Below are 25,388 nucleotides of genomic sequence, written 5' to 3'. Positions count from 1 at the left end.
TCATATATTTACATATATAAAATTATACTACAAGTACAAAATCAAGAAATTAGTCATGACCACTCAGTCCTCATTTTCATGTGCTTTTCATCCATCAGTACCAACGAGAAGGCCACAGCACTCCAATAGGAGTATGAAACAATATACAATTTGTTGTATGCCATCACCATTACTCTGAAAAAATTACTCACTCTTTCATTGATTTTCACAATTTTGCTTTGCTAATAAATATATACCACAATATTCTCAATTTGGATTGATTAGTAGTTTCCTCATGGTTACACTCAGGTCATGTCTCTTGATAGGAATATTACAGAATGACTGTTCTTCATCCCAATAAAACCTAACAGGTGGAAATTTTAATCTTGGTATTTCAACCATGATCACTTTGATAATTAAGAGAGTATCCAAACTTCTTTTATTGTGAAATCATTCTCCTGTTTGTCATTGCAAGTAGCTTATAATCTTGTAACAATGGGTAACTATCTTTGGAATGTACAAAGGTAAACCAAAAGCTTCGTGGTATATGAAGTTAAAGGGTAGTTTATTTTGATGTAAATAAATGGAAATCCATATATAATTTCCTCCAAATACGACTTCTGTGAACTTTTGAAAACCTGATTATATTTAACTGTCTGCTGCTCAGAGTTTATATATTTGTATCAGTAGAAAACCATGTGTTTGTGGCAAGCATTTTGCCAAAGCAAATTAAGTCACGCCCCCATGTCAGTATCTCATATAGCTGCTGGCTCATATCCACGCTCCTGCACTTCAATTAATTCCCTATAAATGGCATATAAAAAGTATTGGAAGATGCCCCGAGAGTTTAGGCCCTTGTCACCCGTGTGAAAGTCCCAAATGAAGCTCATGACTTCACTCTGGCTACATCCTAGCATTGCAATCATCTAGGAAGGGACCCAGGTGATAGAGTTCTCTCTGTCTCTCTTGAGTTTGTGCATGTGTGTCTGTCTGTATGTATGTGCATAACTCTTTCAAATAAATACACAGATATTTGATAATGAGACAAAAGTTATGTAAAAACCACACCTTCAATAATGCTTGGTGACTCTCAAAGTTTTCTACCCTTTTTCATTTAATGACTCTGCTTGTAACTATGAGAATACAAGGGCCTCTTGAGACTCTTACATTCTTGGAGAACTGATCATACAACAAAGTTTATTTTTTAAAAAATTTTAAGTAAGAACAAGCAGAGAAAATAATATGCTGAAAGTTACATTTTTTTTCTCCATTAGGGTGACAAGTATTGGTCAATTTCACAGTATTTACTAAATGTAACCAGTAGTGTCAGTGATTGAGAATACACAGAATAGAAGAAATTGTTGTGAAATTACCTTATGGAATTCCCTTAATGGAGTTTGTGTGTTCACTGGATCTCAGAGAATGCTGCAATGTGAAAGAAGTTATAAAGAAACTAAAAATAGAAGAATAAATGGGCAATGGCCCACAGGAAGGGAACTGTAGATGCCAGTACACCAGCAGCCAGGGTGCTCCATCTAAACAGGAATGAAGCACAGCTGGTATGGAGGTGGCACAGCAATTAATCCATTGGCAACTGCAGCGATGTCCAGGTCCTTTGGGTCAACCACAGATTTCAGCTTGAAATTCTGTAAGATGGTGGTCAGAAACAAAAACAGCTCCATGCGGGCCAGGCCCTCTCCCACACACACTCGCTTTCCTGAAAATAACAAGCACAGAGAGGGATCACTTCCTGTGTGTAACTGTGCATATAAACACATCCTGTATTTGGAACTGATTCAAGGACATGCAGCAATGATGGCTGTTTTTGAAGGTGACTCTATAGACAAATGAACAAGGTCAGACACGCTTGCCACACATCTGATTGTAACTAACATTTTCATTACCTGCTGAGAAGGGCATGAAGTAGTCACTCTTCTTAAAGTTGCCACTTTCATCCAGAAAGTGTCCAGGGTCAAATACTTTAGGGTTGGAAAATTCTTTTTCATCATGTAGCACAGATGTCAGTGATGTTATGATAGTGGTGCCCTGGATAAAAGAGACAAAAATAATCCAACTGGGAAAAATACAGCAGTATCAATTTAGATGTTTTGATCCACAGAAGGGGAAACTTCAGTCTACGGGAGAGCAATGACACCTCCAAGCCACAGACCACATAATTATCAGGAGTGAGTCTAATCCCCTGGCATTGACTTATCCAAAATGCTTTCTGACAGCAGCTGAAGGAGCAAGCATGTTTTCACTTTCTTGAAATAAGTGAAAGTGAAAACAAACTGTATTAAAATTTTGGCGTACAGCAAAATCAGAATTAAGAGGTAAATTTGCAGTATTAAATGCTTACAATAAAGCAAAAATAAATGTCTTAAAGATCAAGGGATGCATCTCTGTCAGAGAAACACTAGAGGAACACAAAATTGAATTCAATGACAGGAACAAAATAGTATTGATCATAGACGAAATAAATGAGAATAAAATTCAAACAAATATATTAAGCCACAAAATATTAGCAAAACAAACCTTTTTATGGGAACATAAGTTAAACAGATAAGCCTCTAGCCAAGTAAACAAACAAACAAAAAAGATATTACAAGCTATACCAGTGATTTTACAATGATCACAAAAATGCTGTGAAGAACTATGTGGTAATAACCTGGAAAGCCTCAAAGAAATGGTTAAATCTCCGGAACTACATAACTTGTCAGGATTAAATTCATATAATCCATATTACAATCCATATAATCCATAACAATTGTTATTAAATCCACATAACAATCGATGGACCCATAATAAGAAATGAGACTGAAGAACTAATGAAGAGTTTTCCATCAAGAAACATCAAGGTCATGATGTTTTACAACTGAATTCTAATATTTTTTTTAGACTACTTGAGGATATTAAAAGGTGAGAACTCTACCAACATCTTTTCATGAAGTTAGGATCGCTTTGATGCTAAACGAAACAAGGACATACCATGAAAAGAAAACCGCAGACTATATTCTTAATGAACAAAGAGGTGAAGATTCTCAACAAAATATTAGCAAACCAAACAGAGAATACCATCGTAAGATTGTGCCTCATGATCACTCACTTATCCCAGTAATGTCAAGGCAGTTCAGTAGTTTAAAATCAATAAAGGTCATTAAACAAATCAATTAAATTAAGAAATACATACATATTCACATCTCAGCCTTTGCAGAAAAGGCATTTGATAACTCTTATGATGATTAAAAAGAAACCTCCAGAAGTTAGGTACATACTTCAAAATTATAAAGGCAACATATGATGGGCCTACATTTGGAAATCCACAAACAACACTTACTGGCCTGGATGTGGGGAGAAAAGTAACCTACTCCACTCCTGGTGGGAATGTAAGCTGGTGCAGCCACTATAGAAATCAGTATGCTGGAGCTAAGCAAGGACCAGAAGAAGCTCCTCTCCCTAGTCCTGAAGGAAGTTTGCTGTTCTTCTGTTTCTGCAGATCCATCAGGGCTCCTGGCTATTGTTCCGATGACCTTGGATCCTGCGAGGAAGGTTTGGGCCTCTTCCATCCCATGCAGTAGATCCAAACGGGGCTGGGTGATCTCGGAATTCTCAGCCTCCGAAGGCACTCCAGTTTCCCATGGTCTCCTTGTTTGTTGGGATGTAGTCCTTGGTACTCATACTGATAGTCCTTGGTGAGGATCCAAGTCTTCAGGGTTGGGATGCAAGCCTCCTCCCGTCCACCTGCTCCACTCTGGGGTGCCCCCTTGCTCTGTGCATATGACCTCCTGGTTTTTTTTTTTTTTTTTTTTGTGACCACCTCATTGACATTTCAATTTTATTTTATATACAACATATAACATACATAACATAACATGTTATACATAACATCATATCATCTTTTTTTTATATTTATTATTTAACTTCAGTAATTACATTGTATTATGTGACACAATTACATAGATACTTGGGTTCTCCCCACCCCTCCCCAAACCCTCCCACCATGGTGGATTCCTCCACCTTGTTGCATAACCACAGCTCAAGTTCAGTTGAGATTCCCCCATTGCAAGCGTATACCAAACATAGAGTCCAGCATCTTATTGTCCAGTCAAGTCCAACGGCTTCTTAGGTATACCCTCTCTGGTCTGAAGACAGAGCCAGCAGAGCATCATCCCAGTCAATTGAAAGCTCCAACATACCATCAGCAAAAATTTACATCATTATGGAATTAATTGACATAGTAATGAGTAACCAACATGTTAAAAGTAAATGCGAGTTCCCAGTCACCTTCTGTGACCACCTCACCTATACTTCAATTTTAGTTTATACACAACATATAACATTCAAAACATAACATGTTATACATAACATCATATCATCTTAAATTAAGGCAAACATGTGGTATTTAACCTTTTGGGATTGGCTCATTTCCCTTAGCATTATGGTTTCCAGTTTGGCCCATTTGGCCACAAAGAACTGCATTTTGTTTTTTTTAATAGCTGAGTAGTATTCCATGGAGTAGATGAACCATAGCTTTCTTATCCAATCCTCTTTTGATGGGCATTTTGGTTGCTTCCATGTTTTTGCAATTACTGATTGTGCTGCTATGAGCATAGGAGTGCATGTTGGTTTCTCATAAAACAAGTGTTCTGGATATATTCCTAGGAGTGCTATTGCTGGATCATACGGTATGTTGAATTTGAGTTGTTTGAATATTCTCCATACTGATTTCCATAGAGGCTGTACCAGCCTGCAGCCCCACCAGCAGTGGAGTAGGGTTCCCTTTTCCCCGCAAGCTCGCCAACAAGTGTTGTTGGTGCTTTTATTCATGTGGGCCAGTCTTACTGGTGTTAGGTGGTACCTCATTGATGTTTTAATTTGGATTTCCCTTATTGCCAGGGAACTTGAGCATTTTTTCATATGTTTATTTGCCATTTGGGTTTGTTCCTTTGTGAAGTGTTTGCCCATTTCCCGTGCCCATTTCTTGAGTGGCTAGTTTGTTTTGACATTTTGGTTGTTTTGTAGCTCTTTGTATATTCTGGAGATCAGCCCTCTATCACCTATGTCGTGTGCGAAGATCTTCTCCCATTCTGTGGGTTGCCTTTTTACTTTGTTGATTGTTTCTCTAGCTGTACAGAAGCTTCTTAGTTTGATGAGGTCCCAATTGTTTATTTTGGTCTCGATTTCTACTGCATTTGGAGTCTTTTTTAGGAAGTGAGGGCCTACTCCTAAGTGTTCCAGTGTGTTTCCAACATTTTCTTCCAAAAGTTTGAAGGTTTCTGGATGTAGGTTTAGATCTGTTATCCATTTAGATCTGATCTTAGTGTATGGTGAGAGATGTGGATCTATTTTTTTGTTTCTGCAGGCTATCAACCAGTTGTCCCAACAGCATTTATTGAACAGACCTTCCCATTTGCCTGGATTGTCGTTTGTCTTTTTGTCAAAGATTATTTGGCTGTATCTGTGTGGGTTTCCTTCTGGTGTTTCTATTCTGCTCCATTGATCTTCCTCTCTATCTTTGTGCCAGTACCACGCTGTTTTGATAACCACTGCCCTATAGTATGTCCAGAGGTCCGGAACTGTGATTCCCCCTGCTAACTTCCTGTTCTTCAGGATGGTTCTAGCTATCCGTGGTTTTTTGTGCTTCCAGATGAACCTTTGGATCATTGTTTCCAGTTCCATGAAGAATGTTTTGGGCAATTTGATTGGGATTGCGTTGAATGTATATATTGCTTTTGGCAGTATAGACATTTTAATGATATTGATTTTACCTATCCAGGAGCATGGGATGTTACTCCATCTTTTGAGGTCTTGTTCAATTTCTTTTTTAAGTAGTTTGTAGTTTTCTTCAAATAAGTCTCCTACATTTTTGGTTAGATTTATTCCCAGATATTTCATACTTTTCTCTGTTATTTTGAATGGTATCTTGCTGGTTAAGTCTTTTTCCATCTTGGGGCTGTTCGCATACACTATGGCTGTTGATTTTTGTTCATTAATTTTGTACCCTGCCACTCTACCAAACTCTCGTACAAGTTCTAGCAGTCTCTGTATTGAGTCTCTTGGCTCTTCTACATAAAGAATCATATCATCTGCGTATAGTGAGAGTTTGACTTCTTCGTTTCCCATTTGGATTCCTCTGATTTCTTTTTCTTGTCTTATGGCCTCAGCGAGTACCTCTAGGACTATGTTGAATAGTAGTGGAGAAAGTGGACATCCCTGTCTTGTTCCAGATCTCAGTGGGAAGGGTTCCAGTTTTTCTCCATTCAGTATGATGCTGGCGTTGGGTTTTTCATATATGGCTTTAATTATGTTGTGGATTTTTCCATCTATGCCTACCTTGGTTAGGGTTTTTAGTAGGAAGTGGTGTTGGATTTTGTCGAAAGCTTTTTCTGCATCTATTGATACTATCATGTGATTCTTGTTTTTCAGTTTTTGGATGTGGTGTATCACATTTATGGATTTGCGAATGTTGAACCATCCCTGCATTCCAGGGATGAATCCTACTTGATCTGGATGAACGATCTGTCTGATGTGTTTTTGAATTCTGTTGGCTAGGATTTTGTTGAGAATCTTAGCATCAATGTTCATCAAAGAGATAGGTCTGTAGTTTTCCTTCTCTGTTAGTTCTCTGTCTGGTTTTGGGATTAAGGTAATGTTGGCTTCATAGAATGAGTTTGGAAGGGTTGCCTCTTCTTCTATTGTTTTGAAGAGTTTGTAGAGGATTGGGGTCAGTTCTGTTCGGAATGTTTTGTAGAATTCTGGAGTGAAGCCGTCTGGGCCTGGGCTTTTCTTTGTTGGGAGGTCTTTAATCACTGATTCAATCTCTACTTCAGTTATGGGTTTGTTCAGGTCGTTTGTTGCCTCTGGGCTAAGTTTTGGCAGGTGGTAGAAGTCTAAGAACTTTTCCATTTCTTGGTGATCTTCTGATTTGTTGGAGTACAGTGCTTTGTAGTAATTTCTAATTATGGCCTTAATGGATGCGGTGTCTGTTGTTATGTTGCCTTTTTCATCTTTGATGCTGGTAATTCTTGCCTTCTCTTGTTTTTTCCTTGTCAGTCGGGCCAGTGGGGTGTCTATCTTGTTTATCTTCTCAAAAAACCAGCTTTTTGATTCATTGATTTTGTGTATGGTTTTTTTTATTTCTATCTGGTTGATTTCCTCCCTTGTTTTGATGATTTCTTGTTTCCTATTGTGTGTGGGGCTCTTCTGCTGTTGTTTTTCCAATTCCTGGAGGTGTGTGTTTAGTTCCTGTATTTGGCGCCTCTCTTGGGCCTTGACATGAGCTCCAATTGCGATGAGTTTACCCCGTAGCACTGCTTTGGCAGTGTCCCACAAATTTTGGAATGTTGTGTCAGAGTTTTCATTGGTTTCCATAAATTTTTTGATCTCATCTTTAATTTCTTCTCTGATCCATTGTTCGTTTAATAGCATATTGTTCAGCCTCCAAGAGTTTCTGTATTTCCTGGGACATTTTGAATTGCTGATTTCCAGCTTCATTCCGTGGTGGTCTGAGAGGGTACATGGTATGATTCCTATCTTTTTGAAGTTATTTAGGTTTGCTTTGTGTCCTATCGTGTGGTCGATCCTGGAGAAGGTGCCATGCACTGCTGAAAAAAATGTATAATCTGTGGCCTTAGGGTAAAAAATTCTATAGATGTCAACCAAGTCCAGTTGTTCTATTGTTTGTATGAGCTCTGTTGTTTCTTTGTTGAGTTTTTGTTTTGTTGATCTGTCTATAGTTGTTAGTGGGGTGTTAAGATCACCCACTATTATTGTGTGCATATCTATGTCTCCCCTTAAGTCCGTGAGTAATTGCTTCACGTAGCTAGGTGCGTTTGAATTTGGTGCGTATATGTTCACAATGGTAATTACTTCCTGATGGATCAGTCCCTTCACCAATATATAATGTCCTTCCCTGTCCTTTTTGATGTGTGTCAGATTGAAGTCCACATCATCTGAAATTAAGACAGCTACCCCAGCCTTTTTTTCTCGTCCATTGGCATGAAATATTTGTTTCCAACCTTTCACTTTCAGCTTCTTCGAATCTCTTCTGGTTAGATGTGTCTCTTGTAGGCAACAGATAGTTGGGTGCTGTTTGATAATCCATTCTGTTAATCTATGCCTTTTGATTGGTGAGTTCAGGCCATTTGTGTTAAGAGTTAAAATTGAGAGGTTGTGATTTTGCCCTGCCATACTTGTTTTTGTGGGTGTTGATATCTGTGTAATTGCCCTTCCTTGTGTGGACTTTAGTGGGAAGATCTTCCTGTTTGCCATCTTTGCTTATGATTCACCTCCTTTTTTTCTGGATTTAGTGCATTTCTAAGGAGATTTTGTAGAGCTGGTTTTGTGCTGGCATATTCTTCTAATTTCTCTTTGCTGTGGAAGTATTTGATTTCGTTCTCAAATACGAATGAGATCTTTGCTGGGTACAATATTCTTGGTTGACAGTTGTTCTGATTCAGGATTTGGAAGATCTTTGTCCATTCTCTTCTTGCTTGTAAAGTCTCTTCAGAGAAGTCAGCAGTGATCCTGATTGGTTTTCCCCGGTATGTGATCTTTTCTCTGCTTCGTACTTGTCTTAGGATTCTTTCTTTGTCTTCGTTGGAGTGGAACTTGAGCACCATATGTCTGGGTGAAGATCGCTTTGGGTCATACCTGCTGGGAGTCCTCTGACCGTCCTGGATTTGGGTTGGGTTCATGTTCCAAGTGTTTTGAAAGTTTTCCTGTATAATTTCGTCGAGCACCATTTGCATTCCTGACTCTTTTTCCGCTCCTTCAGGAAGGCCAATAATCCTAATATTTGATTTTCTGAGGTTGTCTTTCATTTCTTGTATGGTCTTATTGGCTTTGTTCAGACTTGTCTCCAGCTGTTTCATGAACTGGGTATGTTCGTTTTGTGTGTCTTCTGTTTCAGAGATCCTCTCTTCTGCTGTATTTGTTCTGTTGGTTAGGCTCTCAATTTTGTGCTCTAAGTCAAGGATTTTACTTTTCATTTGTTGTATTTCTGAGGCTATGTGGTTCTTGAATTCCTTGAAGTCCTCCCAATTCTTCTCATTGTCTCTGACATATTTTAACATTATTTTTTTGAATTCCTTGTCTGGTAGATCTTCTATGTCTTCATCTCGCATCTCCGAAATAGACATTGGCTTTCGATCCTGTATTGGTAGGGTGTTGGCACTCTCATCTGGATCATTACCTTTTCTGGTATTTCTTCCCATTGTGTTAGTGTTTCTTTTTTGAGAGACCTAGGCACCAGTGTGCTGAGGGGTCTCCAAGCACTATCCTCTAGAGATCGGAGTCTGTAGGCGTGGAGTAGCAGGGTGTGGGAATTTTCAAGGCACTTTTGGTGCGTCTCCAGAACACTGGACCTCAGGGCGCCACTTCCAGGGCCCAGTGGATTCAAAGCGCACTCTCAGCTCGTCCCCTACAGGTATGCTACCACAGGGCGTGGGGGAGTGAAGGCACTCTCTGTGCGCACCCCCTGTGCGCGGGATCACAGGGCTCGGAGCACTGGACTATAGGGCGTGGGGTGTTCCAGGTGTTCTCTGGAAGCGCCTCCTGTGCAGGCCCGCCCATCCCAGTGCTTGCAGGGGACCGACCGCCCCAGCGCTAGCACTGGACTGCCCAGCCCAGATGGCGTGCTTGGGTTCCTGTGGTATAGCACCACCCAGCTGAGTGCCAGACCGCAAAGGCACGGGGGAATATCCAATGTGCCTTTTGCCTTTCTCCCAGACACAGTTTTGGCAATTTCAAGGCACTCGCCCTGTGTCTCTAGACGCAGGAGTCTGGGGGTGGGGGAGGGGCGGGGAGAGGAGCACCAATTGTGTTCAGGCTTTGTGCATGCCCCTGGGGGGGCCAACTCCTGAAGCCTCCAACCCACCACTGTCCCCACCCAACTCTCTCAAACCTCAGGTTCTTGCAGTCTGCCTCTTTCTCTGGTCGGAATTTTCGCCGCAGGTGTGTCTCCCAGCGATTGCTGTGTCCGTTGCTGGTCTCGGGCGGGTGCAGGCGGCTGGAACCTGGAGGCTGCGGCTGGGGCAGGTCCCGGCGGGGCTTGGCGACCAGGGTGGGCGGATGCCGGCGGGTCCCGGTGATTCAGGGTCCTGGTGACCAGGGTGAGCAAATGCCAGCGGGTCCCAATCACCGCTGGTCCTCACGGCCACTGCGTCTGCGGGTCGGTCTCCGGATTGGTCGGCGGCTTTCAGTGTCTGCACTCAGAGGTGACTCAGCAGGTCAGGAGCGGAAAGTCGTCTCCCCTGCTCTTTCTTTTGTTTTTTCCCTGGTTGCTCTTCCGAGTTGTGTGGATTTTTTTGGTTCCACACTGTCCAGGGAACTTCACGTTCTTCTCCCTGTAGTTCTATGCTGCTCCACTTACTCTTTTGTCGCGTTCTAGCCCTCTCTGTCTGTGAGCTCTCTCACAGTCTTCCTCCTATGTCGGCCATCTTGCCGACCTCCTGTTAAGAGGTTGTCAGAATCGCTTTTGATTCCCCCTATATGTATTTGTAATTTAACTATTGTTTAATGCTGATTCGAGTCTGTTGTTTATGAATTACCTGTTATGTTTCTGATAGGTTATACTTTTTGTCTTCCTCACACATTCTAAAGAGATGGAAGACCTCCCTGGTCTTCCATCCCATTTCCGAGTAGCTTAGGGTCTTAAAAGTATGTTAGGTTTTGGGGCTCGGCAGCGTGGCCTAGTGGCTAAGGTCCTCGCCTTGATCCCATATGGCCGCTGGTTCTAATCCCGGCTGCTCCACTTCCTCTCTCTCTCTCCTCCTCTCAGTATATCTGACTTTGTAATAAAAATAAAATAAATCTTAAAAAAAAAAGCATATTAGGTTTTACAATTCTTTGATGCAGAACATAAGCAATCTGATTCACATTAATTGTATGTTCACTGATTACATCACAATATCTTAATGTAATAGATACAGGCTGTTTGGGGTTAAAATAATATTACAATAGATGGGTACTATTTTCCGGATTGACATCCTTTCAACTTATATTAAGGCAAACATGTGGTATTTCACCTTTTGGGATTGGCTCATTTCCCTTAGTATAATGGTTTCCAATTGGGACCATTTGGCCACAAAAAACTGCATTTCGTTTTTTTAAATAGCTGTGTAGTATTCCATGGAGTAAATGAACCATAGCTTTCTTATCCAGTCTTCTGTTGACGGGCATTTTGGTTGCTTCCAAGTTTTTGCAGTTATTGATTGTGCTGCTGTAAACATAGGGGCACATGTTGGTTTCTCATGTAGCAGGTGTTTTGGATATATTCCTAGGAGTGCTATTGCTGGATCATATAGTGTATAGATTTTCAGTTGTTTGAGTGTTCTCCATACTGATTTCCATATAGACTGTACAAGTCTGCAGTCCCACCAGCAATGGAGTAGGGTTACCTTTTCCCCACATCCTCGCCAACAAGTGTTGTTGGTGGTTTTTTGTATGTGTGCCATTTTTGTTGGCGTTAGGTGGTACCTCATTGTTGTCTTAATTTGGATTTCCCTTATTGCCAATGAACTTGACCATTTTTTAATATGTTTGTTTGCCATTTGGGTTTGTTCCCAAATGGCCCATTTCCCTTGCCCATTTCTTGAGTGGTTTATTTGTTTTTGGTGTTTTGGTTGTTCTGGAGATCTTTGTATATTCTGGAGATTAACCCCCATCACCTATGTAGTGTGCAAAGATTTTCTCCCATTCTGTGGGTTGCTTTTTTACTTTGTTGATTGTTTCTCTAGCTGTACAGAAGCTTCTTAGTTTGATGAGGTCCCATTTGTTTATTTTGGCCTTGATTGCTAGTGCTTTTAGTGTCCTTTTCAGGAAGGCAGGGCCTACACCTAAATCTTGCAGTGTGTTTCCAACATTTTCTTTCAAAAGTTTGAAGGTTTATGGGTGTAGGTTCAGCTTTGGATGCCCACCCTCTCTTGCAATGACCATCAGGATTGCCCCAGAGCCCCCCCCCCAAAAAAAATAGAATAGATAGTCAAAGAAATTCAAGGAAAGCTTAGAACCAAACAGGAAATGATCAACATGGATCCACATACACCTTACTAGATAGGACACAAAGATTAGTTAATCCTCACTAGGGTATGGAAGATTTCTCTGCACACCCCTCCTAAAACTGTTCTGCACCTCAACTGTTGACAAAGGCCTTGTTAGATTTATAAGCCAGTTTAGACTATCCTAAAATCTACTAAGTACAGCAAAATTATGCGTGAACACAATAAACTGCTAAATACTAAAATGAAAACAGACATGAGACAGCTGAATAGTACCCTATAGTCACTTAAAGGTGTATAGCAGCCGGTTCTGTGTACAAACAAAAATTGAAGGGTCAATGAAGTAGTCACAAGATGTGGTTAAGAACTTGCACTATTATAACGTATTGACTACTCAATACCATTCCAATTAATTCCACAATGTTGTAAATTGTTGTTGATGTTGTGCTGGGGCTTCCAGTTGAATGGGATGATATTCTGCCAGCTCTACCCTCAGACCAGAGAAGGTCTCCCTAAGAAACTGTTGAAATTATCTGGACAATAAGATGCTGGACTCTATGCTTGGTTATATGGTTGCAATGAAAGAATCTTGACTTAATTTGAACTGTAATACTATAACTAGGTGAAGGAATCCACCATGGGGGGAGGGCACGTGGAGGGGATGGGGGAATCCCAGAACCTATGAAGTGTGACATATAATGCAATGTAATTAATTAAAAAAAAGGAAAAGAAAAGAAATCAGTATGGAGTGTGCTAAGAGAACTAAAAGTTGAGCTACCATATGACCCAGCTATAGCAGTACTGGGAATATATCCATAAAAAATAAAATCTGCATATGAGAAAGTGACCTGCAATCCTATATTTATAGCAGCATAGTCAAAGATAGCAAAGACATAGAAATAACCCAGATGTGTCTGTCCAAAGAGGAATGGCAAAACAAACAAACAAACAAACAAACACCTGGTACCTCTACTTCATGGAGAAGGTTATGCTCACTGAAATAAGCCAATCCCAAATTAACAAATGTCATATGTTCTTTTTAATATAAGTCAACCTTCATACAAAATACAAAACAAATAGATACACAGGTAAACATGTATATACATATATGCTCATAGATGAACTATGTAATGGATACCAGCAATCTGGGAAGTGAAGTGTGCAATTCTATTCCTATAAAGAAGGAGGACTCCCAATGAAGCTGTTAAATACATCTTACGTTAAATAGCATACTAGACTTTCCCATTGTCCATGCCAACCTTGACATCCACATAGGATACCACCAAAGGATTTTGGTTGCAGGTTTCAATGAGTCTAGAACAGACTGTTACAGCCATTTGAGAAGTGAAACAGCACATAGAAAATCTTTGTTATTCCTTTTTATGCATCTCTATTTTTCTAATGAACATTTGCAAAAAGAAATAACTAAGGACATACATTTGAAAAATATCAAACAAAAATCATGAGCCCAGATAGTAGGATAATGTACTGAAAAATTCCAAATCTATCTATAGAAAAATTGCTACCAGAATAATAAAACAAGTTACATTTTAATATATATATATATAAAATAAAATCATTTTAAAATTTATCAACACCTGTTGATCTGTATGTGAACTGCATTGGGGTTAGGCAATACACTGGCACATGCATGAACCAGAGCAAGTGCAGGCCAGGTTGGATGGACTTTGCCACAGCATTGGCTGGCAAAAGCAAAGAATGGGAGCAAATCCTGTCAAGCTAGACTGCAGAAACACCTGGAAAATTCAAGATTCAGGGATAGAAGTGGGTCCTGTAGGGAAACTGTGGGTTCCTCTCTGAGGGGCTGCAACGGCCACTGGTGAACATAAGAACAAGGGCTGGGGTACGTTTTGGATAGTCAGACATGGCACCTGCTGGCACTAGTATGACCTGTATAGTGGGATCAGTTGGGTTGAATCAGGCTCCAATGTAAATTGATGTGTACAAGAACTGAATGGGATGTGGGTCAGACTGGACCAGTCTGCTGCATACACTGGCAAGCATATGAATCAAGGCTGGGAGTGGACCTGGTGGAGGTTATAGGGGCACTCAGTCTAGGCTGAAGTTCCTGCTGGTATACATAAAGACTGAGTGTGTAATGGGGAGTTTAAGAACACTGAGGTTACACTCTTACCTTGGGGATGAGGTAGTTTCTGAAGTAAACGTCCTGCGTCACTGCATGGGGCAGGTTAGTGGGGATGAGATCAATGAATCTCTGTACCTCGTGTATGACAGCGTCTGTGTAGGGCATGTGGCTCCTGTCCTGCATGCAGGGGCTCCGGTGTCTGCCAATCACACGCTCAATCTCCTCCTGCACTTTAGCTGAGAAGACACAAATGAGAAGGGAGGTGGGAGGAGGAAAGCTGGCGTATTTATCTCAGCAATTAAGAGTTTTATGAACAATGAAGAAGCTGTCTCATCATAATTACAAGTCTTACACATAGTAGTACAAAAATTTAGTGGAATGCAGACACAAGCTGCTCTACTAGAATGATCATTATGTTACCTTCAGGGCCGCCAAATGGTACACATGTTAACTAATATAAATAGATATGATAAAATTATTAAAAAATAAATTGAGTCAGGAAAACCTCTGTCAGAATTTCTTCCTGCTTTCTAAATAAACAAGTCTATGGAAGATAAAATTAATGACAGTCTTCACAGAATTTCTACTTTATAAACAACCAGTTATAGGAAAATAGACTTCTATAGAAATAAAATTCCTTTTAAGTCTTTTGACAAAAGGAAACTTCTGTCTCCGCATCTGAGCTTAGAGAATACTTTCCCCATTGGAATGAACCCTGGAGGCCACACTGAACTCCAGTTGTGCTACAGTAAGAAGAGTTTCCTTGTTTCAGTCACAGCATTAAGACACTGAATTATCAGAAAAAAAGGAAGCCTGGACACCAGATGCACCTACTGTTCCCACAGGACTTTGTAACATAAAAACAAACATAACCCACCCACCAGGTCTCACAATTGCAGCCAGTGCCCCCATCTTCATTGCTCTTTGTCCTCCACACTGTCACCACTTCTATCAGGTGTCCTCCTACAGTGTATGGAGGTGTCCTGTACTAACCTGGTACTTCCTGAGTACAGGGCAGCTCTTAGCATAGAGATTAAGCAGCAAAGCTTCTAGGACAAAGTGGAGGACAAAGCTTCCCAGTTTCTGCTCCTCATCTGCAGACTTACTCGTGACCTCTGGGTGCTTCAGCAGGAGCAGGAGACAGTACTTCAGTGTCGTGCTGGTGGTCTCTGTGCCAGCTCCAAACAATTCAGCCACTGTGGTTTCCAAGCTCTCATAACTGAACCCTGACTGTGGATTCTGCTTTTCCTAGGAATGATTTCATGTAATTTGACACATCATTTGCAGCATAATTTATTGCAAATTTATTACTACATATCTTATTATAATGAAGTAAAAATGCTCCATACTGTTGTTTTAAAAGCCAGCTAACAGGGAAATCTAGAATAGCAATATTATGAAAATATATTGTAAGATATTTCAGAGACTGTAGACAAACTATCTTCAAAATGGATTTAAAACCACCTTATTTCTTGCTTGCATAAAATTCTGAGACTCTGTAGCTAGTTATGCCAGGCATGAAAATTTATCAAAAATTATAAGAGCAGAAGCCTAATAGCACTGCTGCTTCCATGTTCTTCTTATTCAAAACACTGATGAGCAGAACAAACATCATCTTGGAACACAAGCGTGTAACCATGAAAGCAAAATTCTATGTCCTAACTATGGAATACAAAAGAAAATTGGAAGGCACCTCTGATACTTTAAAGCTATTCTATCATTTCCAGACTGGCTCAGTTTGAGACATGCTGCATTTGTGGCAAATAAATACACCTTTGTTTTAAGTCATTATTAGCCACATATTCTCTTGCTTGTACACACGAATTACCTTAATCAATAAATATTTTGGTAAACAGGAACAAGCCATGAAATGTAATATGTCCATCAAAGCTAGATGTGACCAGCATTATCGCTGTCCCAATGGAAGACAACAGGTAATATAAACAAGAGGACAGGTGCAGAAATAAATGGGAATATACAAAGTGAAAAGACATTGCAGTCATGAAGACAGAATCTGAGGCATGAACAATCTCTACAGGGAGGGGACAGACATATTGCTGATGCCAAGGGTATGGAGCTAGCTAAATTGAGTTCTACAGGCACTGGAAGTTAGGAGGAAGACATTGACCAAGATGAGTGAGTTTGGCTTAAAGCTCTAAAAATTATGTGACAAGGAATTGACATAAAAGGAAAATAACTTCAGAACAGTACAGTTCACACACACACACACACACACACACATTTGTATAGATGTAGATTTAGTTATAATTTTCTAATGTCTGAATTAGATTTATCTTCATGATGTTCTTATAACATCCTACTGTCTGGATCATGTCCAGTATTTAAAAGAAAAAAAGAAACACCTTGAAAACAAACCCAACAAAATATACATTTGCCAGGCAAAGATCATATTTGCTAATAACACAGTCATCTAGTACTCTAAGCACATAAACTAATAATTACTCTTAAAACAGTATTAAAAGCAGAGTTTTCATCAACCATTACTAATGTTCTCTTTGAAGGAGACTTGAGACTTACTGGTAACAACATGTAACTTATCGTAATTCAACTAATTATATGAAACCGTATTGGTAGCAGTTAAAACTTAAATAAAAGGAGGCACATTCAATGCAACAGATTAAAAAAAATAATATTGTTAAGAACAGCATTTCTAGTTTAATGTCATAAAATGACCAATCAAGAAGTTCAAGACTCAGTTCCTGCAGGAAGAAAACAAATCAATGATCTTGAATGATTTTCCTGAAGAAACGATTTCAGGCACCAGGAATCTAGTCAAACTTACAGCAGCCAGGTAAGCACTGGATGAATGAAGTGTCTGCTACCTTTCAGTAATGTGATATCTCACTGGTAACTAGAGGTCAGCACTCCCTATACCTCAATTCTGTGGTGTCGGGACAGAGTTCTGTGTTTCTGTGAAGTATTCTGATCCCAGGATGGCCAGGTGGGACTGCAAGTATTTCTATTGGGCTGGCCACTACAGATTGCCATTGACCTGACCACTGTTCCAATGCTGTGGCTCAAACAACTACTCCAGGGGCATTAAATGAGGAAATTAAAGAACAGAATGACTTTTTATAATTCTTGTTGGAACAAAAAAGTTAAGAAAATCTATGACACTGACACATCACTGATGGATTCCACATGATACAGAACAAGACTCAAGTGAAAATGTAGCAGGAAATTCTACCTTCACTGAAGTTACATATTACAATCTGTAAGTGACTAGACAGTTGCAATCTTTGTCATGTAAAACCAACTTATGCAAGACATAAAAGTCTTATTTCCAGAATCAACACATTGTATTATATGTGCAGTTCTCAAACAAAAATTACACTGTATACAAAAAAGCAAGAAACATGCTTCACAAACAATTTAAAAATGATTTTAGGGCCTGGAGGGTAGCCTAGCGGCTAAAGTCCTCACATCACATACACTGGGATCCCATACGGGTGCTGGATATAATCCAGGCATTTCTGCTTCCCATCCAGCTCCCTGGTTGTGGGATGGGAAAGCAGTAAAGGACTGTCCGAAGGCTTTGGACCCGGCAATCATGTGGGAGACCCAGAAGGGGCTCCTGGCTTCGGATTGGTACAGCTCCTGCCCTTGAGGCCATTGTGGAGTGAATCAACAACTAGATTATCTTTCTCTCTGTCACTCCTCCTCTTTGTATATCTGACTTTCCATTAAGAAGAAAATAAATCTTTTAAAAACATGATTTTGGAGAAGTCAGTCCTTAGGCAACCCCAATATCAAACTTAGTTTAAGATAAATATCTAATGTGTCCATAGAGCTGAGTGAAGCTACAGATAAAAAATGAAATACAGTTATGAGAAACACGTTTGGGTGGCATTGCAGCCGACTAGCAAGTTGGTCCTCTGACTGCAATGCCCGCAGATCATATGGTTGCCTGTCCTAGTCCAGGTATTCCACTTCCTATCCAGCTCCCTGCAAAGAGCCTGGGAAGGCAGCTGAGTGCTCAAGCCCTTGGCCCCTGCATGCACGCAGGAGACCCGGGAGAAGCCTCTGGCTTCTGATTTAGAACCAGTTTAACTCTTGTTATGGCATCCATTTGGAAAGTGAATAAGAAGATACCTCTCTGTCTCTCTCTTTTTTTCTCTTTGAAACTCAGATTTTCAAGTAAAAATTAATAATTTGTTAGAAGAAAAATAAGGGAAAGAAACGAAAGAAAACCTGGAGGTATTTCAAGTGTTGAAAGGATAAAAACCTGCTAACTAAAATTCTATACTGGAAAAACTAATCTTGCCTAACAAAGGATGCATTAAAACATTAGAGAAAAAACAAAAATTAAAAAGGTCTCTTGATAGTCATTTTCCATGCTCTCCCCAAATGCTAACGGTAACTCAACACTCCAGCTGAAACAAAGGGATATAAAGCAATAAATCAAAGTCATATTAAGATTGCAGGCTGTCACCACTGTTGTTCCAAATAGTGTTCGAAAGTCCAGTCAGTGAAATTAGGCATGAAAAGGAGTAATAAAACACTATACACATTCAAATAAAAGACACAGACACACTCAAGTAAAAGAGAAGTGAAATTATGTCTGCTTGAAGAGAACATGGATGTTTATCTCAATAAACCCCGTAACAACATAAAGAAAATATGATGGAGCTCAATCTAGGTTAAGCCAGGCTTCGCTTCTTCCCTACTGTGTGTGAAATGATGATGTCCATCCTCACAACACAGCATGATAATGGATATTTTTAATTATTTTAGTGGTTTCTTTTCACCTGAGACATGCATCATGTTTCTCCTCTGGTAGATTATTTTCAACTAAAGAAAAACACCTATGTATTCCAATCTTTTAATAATTTAATTTTATGTTACATATCTCAAAAACTTCATGAAAACTATATTGTAGGAAACATGTATGGGCTTCACATTTTACATCAAATAAATTTATTTCCACAAACCTTATATGAAGTACCTAAATATATTTCATTATACTGGGATTAATTCACAAACTCATTAAAACATCGCTTGTATAGACAGAGTTATTCAACGAACCTCAACATGCAAAAACAACCAAATGATGACCTGTTGTGAATAATTTACCTGCTCCATTTTGATTAAGAAACAATCAATAAAGTCGCGAGGATTATTAACATCCAATGATTTTTCATGTTCTCTCACTTTCTCCATAATAAATTTTCTTGTGTAATTAGAATTTTTTAGCAAATCGCTACTAATTCCAGGGAAACAATCAATGAGAAAAGGAAAAATATTGCAGACCTAAAAGAGAAAACAATAATTGTTTAATTTTTGTATATAACATATATTTCAAGACATAGTCAGATATTATAGCAATAAATATGAATAAAATATGGTATCCATCTTGATGTAGACATTTTAATGGCAAATATGCAATAATTTTCCATGTTACAGAAATATTTGAAAGGGACAGAAAGATGCCTGGTCAGTGGAACAAACATAACAGTCATTTCCTTAAATTACAAAAACATTTTTAGTAGTATAACATTTCCTTTATATAAATCTCTCACTTTTCATATCATTCTTGCCCTACAAACTTGGACTAGTGTGGTCATTGTGGTACAGAAGATAAAAGGCGTTGCTTTGGATCTCTGCATCTCTGCATCTCATTTTGGGCGATGGTCTGAGTCTCAGTTACTATACTGCTAAAGTATCTGCCTACTATTGTACACAAGAGGTGGCTAAGGCACCCCAAGTATTTGTTTTCCTGGATCCTGGTACCAGTCTGGTTGCTGGGGACGTTCAGAGTGTAAATCAGCAGATGGAAGAGGTTCACTACTCTTTCCCTGCGGTACAATGATGAGATAAGCTCTGTATGCAACTATGGCATACAAAAATTCATTTCACAACTTCCTCCTTATAGAATTTTGAACTGGGTCAGTCAGTTAAAACAACATAAGTGATTTCTCAAGAACAAAATATTTTTTTTAATCTCACCTGCAGCCATGGAGAGCTCAGATTCGTAGTATCTTCATTCAATTTTGTCATCAATTCAAGAAAATCCTTATCTTTATAATCAAAACGATTATGAAAAATAATGGAGCAAATCACATTGCAGGGAGCAAGACTCAGGATAAAAGTGGGATCACAGGGTGAAGCTGAAAAATTGAAAACAAATTGTAAGTTCCATTAAAATTCAAAGTACTTGAATTTTATTCAGAAACTTTAGATGTTACAAATACTTGCAACTTCTGAAAAACAATGGTTCATGTAAAATAACACATCCCTCTACTGGATGCCTGAGTAGAAAATTACAAAGCTAGTGAAAAGAACATATCCAATGTTCAATTCACACATATGGATTTTATGTTATTCGCTCAATACAAAAAAATCTGTTATTTGGAATGTAAAAAAATAAAGTTGAACATACTGAGGTTTTCAAATGAATTCATTTATGTCTGTAAAGTCTATAGACAAGAAAGCACTGAGATAGAAACCAGCACACAGTGTGGACCTGGAAAATTCATCTAGATAAAGCAATGAGAGGTGAAGTGTTATGTTGCATCATAGAGAAACTGAAGACATAATTCATATATTTAAAAGAAGAAATGTTAAAAGCAAAGACATGAATGACCAATAGAGGCAAGAAATTGGTGTAGTGGTTACACCAGCTAAGATGTTTTGCATTCCCAACGAAACTTGGATATACCTTGATAAAATGATACTGGACAAATATACCTTGATGAAATGATACTAAATATACCTTGCAATTCCTACAATGTCATGATACACTCAAATAGCACAATGTTGGACTTGTGACGATTGCTGAAGGACTATACTATTATAATGATATGGCAGAAAATTTTGGTGGAGACAATGGGGAGGAGGGAAGGAAAGTGAGGGGGTGGGAAATTCCTGAACCTACAAAACCATAATATGAAAAATACAGTAATTGAAAAAAATATTTTGCAGTCTAAATTGGGGTGCCTAGGTTCAACACTAGAATCCAATTAGTAACTCAGTCTTTCTGACCATTCGCGACTTTTGAAGGCAACAGATGATGACATAAAAATTGAGTCACTTGTGTGGTTGAAATGAATCATGTGCTCAACTTTTGCCTCCAGTCCAGCACTGGATATTGTGGGAATTTGAGGAAAGAACCAACAGATGGAATGATGGGATTTCTCTCTCTCTATCTGCTACCTTTTCTCTGTGTCTGTTTCACTCTCAGTGAAACTGTGATTATAAAATAATCAGCATACTTTATGTGTGAAGAGCTCCCAAATTCATAGCTACAAATCCCCCATAATAATATCTTGAACAGAACATGTTTTGAATATATGGTAGGGCACATGACACAAGGAAACTGGTATTAGTTGCCTCTATGCTAGAACTTTTAAACACTAGAGAAACTTTGTGGGACTCAAAGTTATTAGACAAAGTTTTATGTAACCACAATGAGGTAGAATATATCTTAGATGTCTTGGGGAGTGTGGATTTCTGTATGCAAGTGTGCATGTGTGTGTGTATTATTCACAGAAACCTGATTTTCAGTTGTATATGTCTCCAAAGAAAGATTTGTTATTGGGGACCTAAATGACTATTCAGATTTGCCATGAACAGCACTTCTGAGAATTAGTAGAGCTGACTCCAGGAGGAAAGTAATATCACCATGTATGGCTTAAAATCCAATGGACACGGAGAGAGAAGTGCACCTGAAAACAGCCAGTGTGCACCCAGGACAGTAAAGAGCTATGCTGATAACATAGGGCAAAGAGCTGTGCTGGTCTGCTGAGGTCATGTGAAACACAACATTTTATGAATGGGTATTCATGTATGTTGAATAATTATGCTACAGGATTATCACTCAAAATGAATACACCAATAGAGGAAGTAGAAGGCAACAATGGAAAACAAGTAATTATTTTTGAAAGCACTGTGATTACAAAGAATTAGCTATTGACAAAAACATTACTAATATATACCGAGACGTATAAAACTGTAAGCACACAATGGCCTGGGAAAATTCTCAGACATGCCAGTGGAGTTTACACAATTATAGAAGCATACAGGTGCTTAATTTATTCTCTAAAAGGTCGTAGGGTGGTCGCTATCATTTATGTTTGCCCTGTTTTCCATGATAATATGTTCTCGAATAGGAAACCCACATTCAGGCTATGGAGAAATTATTGTTCATAAATACGCTCCCAGTTGATGTTCATGATTTTAAATTTGACAACAAAGCTAATATCTTCAGTACTGAATAAAACCAAATGCTTTCACACCATGCAAAATGCAGTTTTACTATAGTCACAGGCAGGTAAACACAAGCTCCCTTGGTCTCTGCTTCAGTTTGCCTCTTTCATGTGGGGCTGACAAGCAGAGAGCATCACAGAAGACAGTGCCTTGTGAGAAGGTCATCAGCACAGAGCAAAGAGCACTCACCATTGGTTTTCCTCAGCTCCTCCACAAGGCAGCAGGCTTCCTCTTGAACTCGGTCCTCTATGCTTCTCTTCCCCATCCCAAAATTCCGCAGGGTCATGAGTGAGAATCGCCGCATCTCCTTCCATGACTTTGTATTGTTGAAAATTATTCCTGCCAGAAAGAAAAAAAGCAACTAGGTGTGACAATTATCAAGTAGAAGAATCACACAGGTAGCAACCACATGGATGGCAAAGTTCTGCCTATGCTGCTCAACTCCCTGTATTCTCCCCCATCCACTCCCTGACCACTGCTTAACACACAGACACAGGCACACTTACCAAGTCCATTATTAACTTTTTCCAGTATAGGAAACCTGCCTCTTCCAGCAAAGTCTTCTCCAAGATCAATCAGTGCCTCCTTCACTGCCTCATATCCATGTAGCACCACCGTGGGCTTTGTGCCCAAATACAGGGTGAACACGGGGCCATAGACTTTAGAAAACTGAGAAAAGAGTTATGAATTTCAGCAAACAAAATCATATGTAGTCCACCTAGTTAGCCACATTCACATAGATAGTGTCATTGTATATGTTATGTGTTCATTCTGTCTTGGATTCCAACTCTTCTATTTATATTGAAATGTGATGGTGATTATTATACCTGTCACTCACAAGGAATCTGGGGAGACAAAACAACCCAAGTAGTCGGGCCCATTGACTGCAATTTACAATTCATTCTCCAACAAAAATACACTCAACAAATTTACATTTTCTTTTTTCTGAGTAGAGAAAGTGAACTTGAGAACTTCACATTTGCTTCCAGATTCCTGTGACCAGTAACTAAAACTCTATTCACGGTTTATGAAATCTCTGTAGCTTGAGCAAGTTTTCAACACAAACACTCATCTTGAAATCAATGCCCCGGTGACTCAGGGTCACGTGGGCAGCCCTTCTCTGGGGATCCTGACACAGCAGGTCTGTGATTAACGCTAGCAAAGCACAGTTTCAACACCATCCCAGTAATTATATGCCAGCCCATTTTGAGATGTACTGGTCAAACTAGCAAAGATAGAACAAGCAAGAAACCCTTTTCTCTGTGTCTCTCTCCTTTGGTCTGTCTTCTTGCCTTCCAAAGAGAAAAATACATCTTAAAATGAAAAGAGGTATAATGCAGCTCTAATCCCAATAAAGGCAGGGCTCCCAAAGGCACTTGTAAACATACCTTAATTATAATGCTAGGGTTTTGTTGTTGTTGTTGTTGTTTTGTGCTTTTTAATTAGAAAGTCAGATAGTCAGTGGGGAGTAGAGACAGAGTGGAATTTCTTCCATTCATTGACTCACTCCCCAAGGGGCAAAATGGCCAGAGTTGAGCCAATCAGAACCCAGGAGCTCAGAGCCTCTTCCAAGTCTCCCACTTGGGTGCAAGGTCCCAAGGCTTTGGGCTGTCCTTGACTGCTTTCCCAGGCCACAAGTAGGGAGCTAAATGGGAAGCGTGTCCACCTGCATTAGAACCAGCACCCATATGGGATACCAGCACAGGCAAAGTAAGGATTTTAGTCACTAGGCTGTCATGCATGGCCCAATGCAAGGTTTTCTAACTTTGTTGGTATTTATGTCAAGATACATTAAAATAGCATATTCTTAAAATCCTAACTGCTACTAAGAGAGTGTGCTACTAGTCTAATATGGGGCAGGTAAGTCGGAGGAATAATAGAGGGATAGCAGACAGGGCGAGGGATGAACCTCTCCTTATAAAAATGTATCAAAGAAAAATAATAATAATAATAATAAAAGTAAACAGAAAGTACAAAAATTATGAAAAAGATGCATGGACTTCGGAGATCCAAGTACAGTTCCTGGCTCTTGGCTTTGGCTGTTAATGTTGCGTGGAGAGTCAAAGTGCAATGGGGTGATCTCTCTATGTGTGTGTCGTCCCTCTCTCTGTGTCACTCCGCCTTTCAGAACAACAAAAGCAATCTGAAGAAAAGAATAAGAAGAAACAGAGCAAGCACCATAGACACAGGACCAGGACACAGTGCACAGCATGTCAGTGAAGAAAATCTTTTCCATCCTCTAGCAATCTTGGTCACATCCAGCAGCCTTTTGATAGAATCTTAAAGAATTCTGATACCACCAACTGGGCACTGAATGTTCACTTCTTTCTTTCATTCACTGAACTCGTCCAGAACCCATAACCTGGTATCAGGCATAACCAGTTCTACAGAGAGATTCAGTTTTCATGAGTAGTCTGTGTACAACATATGGATAATACAGGATGTGATTTTTTTCAATGAAATTGCTACCACAAACATTTCTATTACAATTGAACTGTAGTGAAAGGGTTGTAAAACAAAGGCCAGCAGTGCTCACAGCTTTCTCCACTGATTTATTATGATTACATCTCTCCAGGAACAACATATTTTCCTACTCCACTCTTGGAAATGAAAGACTGGAAATGGTGACAGAAACTTTTAAGTAAGCATACAGAAGTATTTTGCGACAGAAGGAGCATAGTGTTACTTACATTGGTCAAGGATTTGCTGACGTCCTTCACATCCAGTTGGAGAATGTTTCCAATGATCGGGAAAGGAGTGGGTCCAGGAGGCAGCTTTCCTCTCCCTGAGCTCTGCTTCCAGAAGGTAAGGAGAAGCAAACAGGAGAGAGCCAACAGCAGGAGCACAGCTGGATCCATGGAAGCTTTTCTTGTTGAGATTACTGTGAGCTGAAAAGCACAGGCTCTTGTAACAGGAGCCTTCTCTTCTTGCTGAGATTACTGTGAGCTGCAAAGCACAGGCTCCTGTAACACTCCTGAGAATTCAGACTGTGCCTCTTGCCAAGAAACCAATCAATGGGATGTAGTTTATACTACCCTCTAAATGGACTTTGTCTCCATAGCAGAGATAAACATTTT

General features: G+C 39.5%; 2 protein-coding genes across 1 annotated transcript; both read right to left on the bottom strand.

Annotated features, from left to right (window-relative positions):
* The window catches only part of LOC101527195 (cytochrome P450 2C2), a 113,252-nt gene that overhangs the window by 36,195 nt on the left and 51,669 nt on the right, over positions 1-25,388 (bottom strand).
* Positions 1,476-25,303, bottom strand: LOC131477899 (cytochrome P450 2C5-like). Its single transcript, XM_004580032.3, has 9 exons — positions 25,002-25,303; positions 22,818-22,980; positions 22,501-22,650; positions 20,053-20,213; positions 19,180-19,356; positions 15,192-15,333; positions 14,134-14,321; positions 1,884-2,025; positions 1,476-1,696 (listed from the first exon to the last, which is right to left on the bottom strand). Exons 1-9 carry the CDS (start codon positions 25,167-25,169, stop codon positions 1,515-1,517), a joined length of 1,473 nt encoding a protein of 490 aa, XP_004580089.2. The 5' UTR covers positions 25,170-25,303; the 3' UTR covers positions 1,476-1,514.

The sequence above is a fragment of the Ochotona princeps genome, chromosome 13 (assembly GCF_030435755.1).
Source record: "Ochotona princeps isolate mOchPri1 chromosome 13, mOchPri1.hap1, whole genome shotgun sequence".
NCBI lineage: Eukaryota > Metazoa > Chordata > Mammalia > Lagomorpha > Ochotonidae > Ochotona > Ochotona princeps.
Note: the sequence above shows the minus strand (reverse complement) of the source record. Positions and strands in the feature narration are given on the sequence as shown.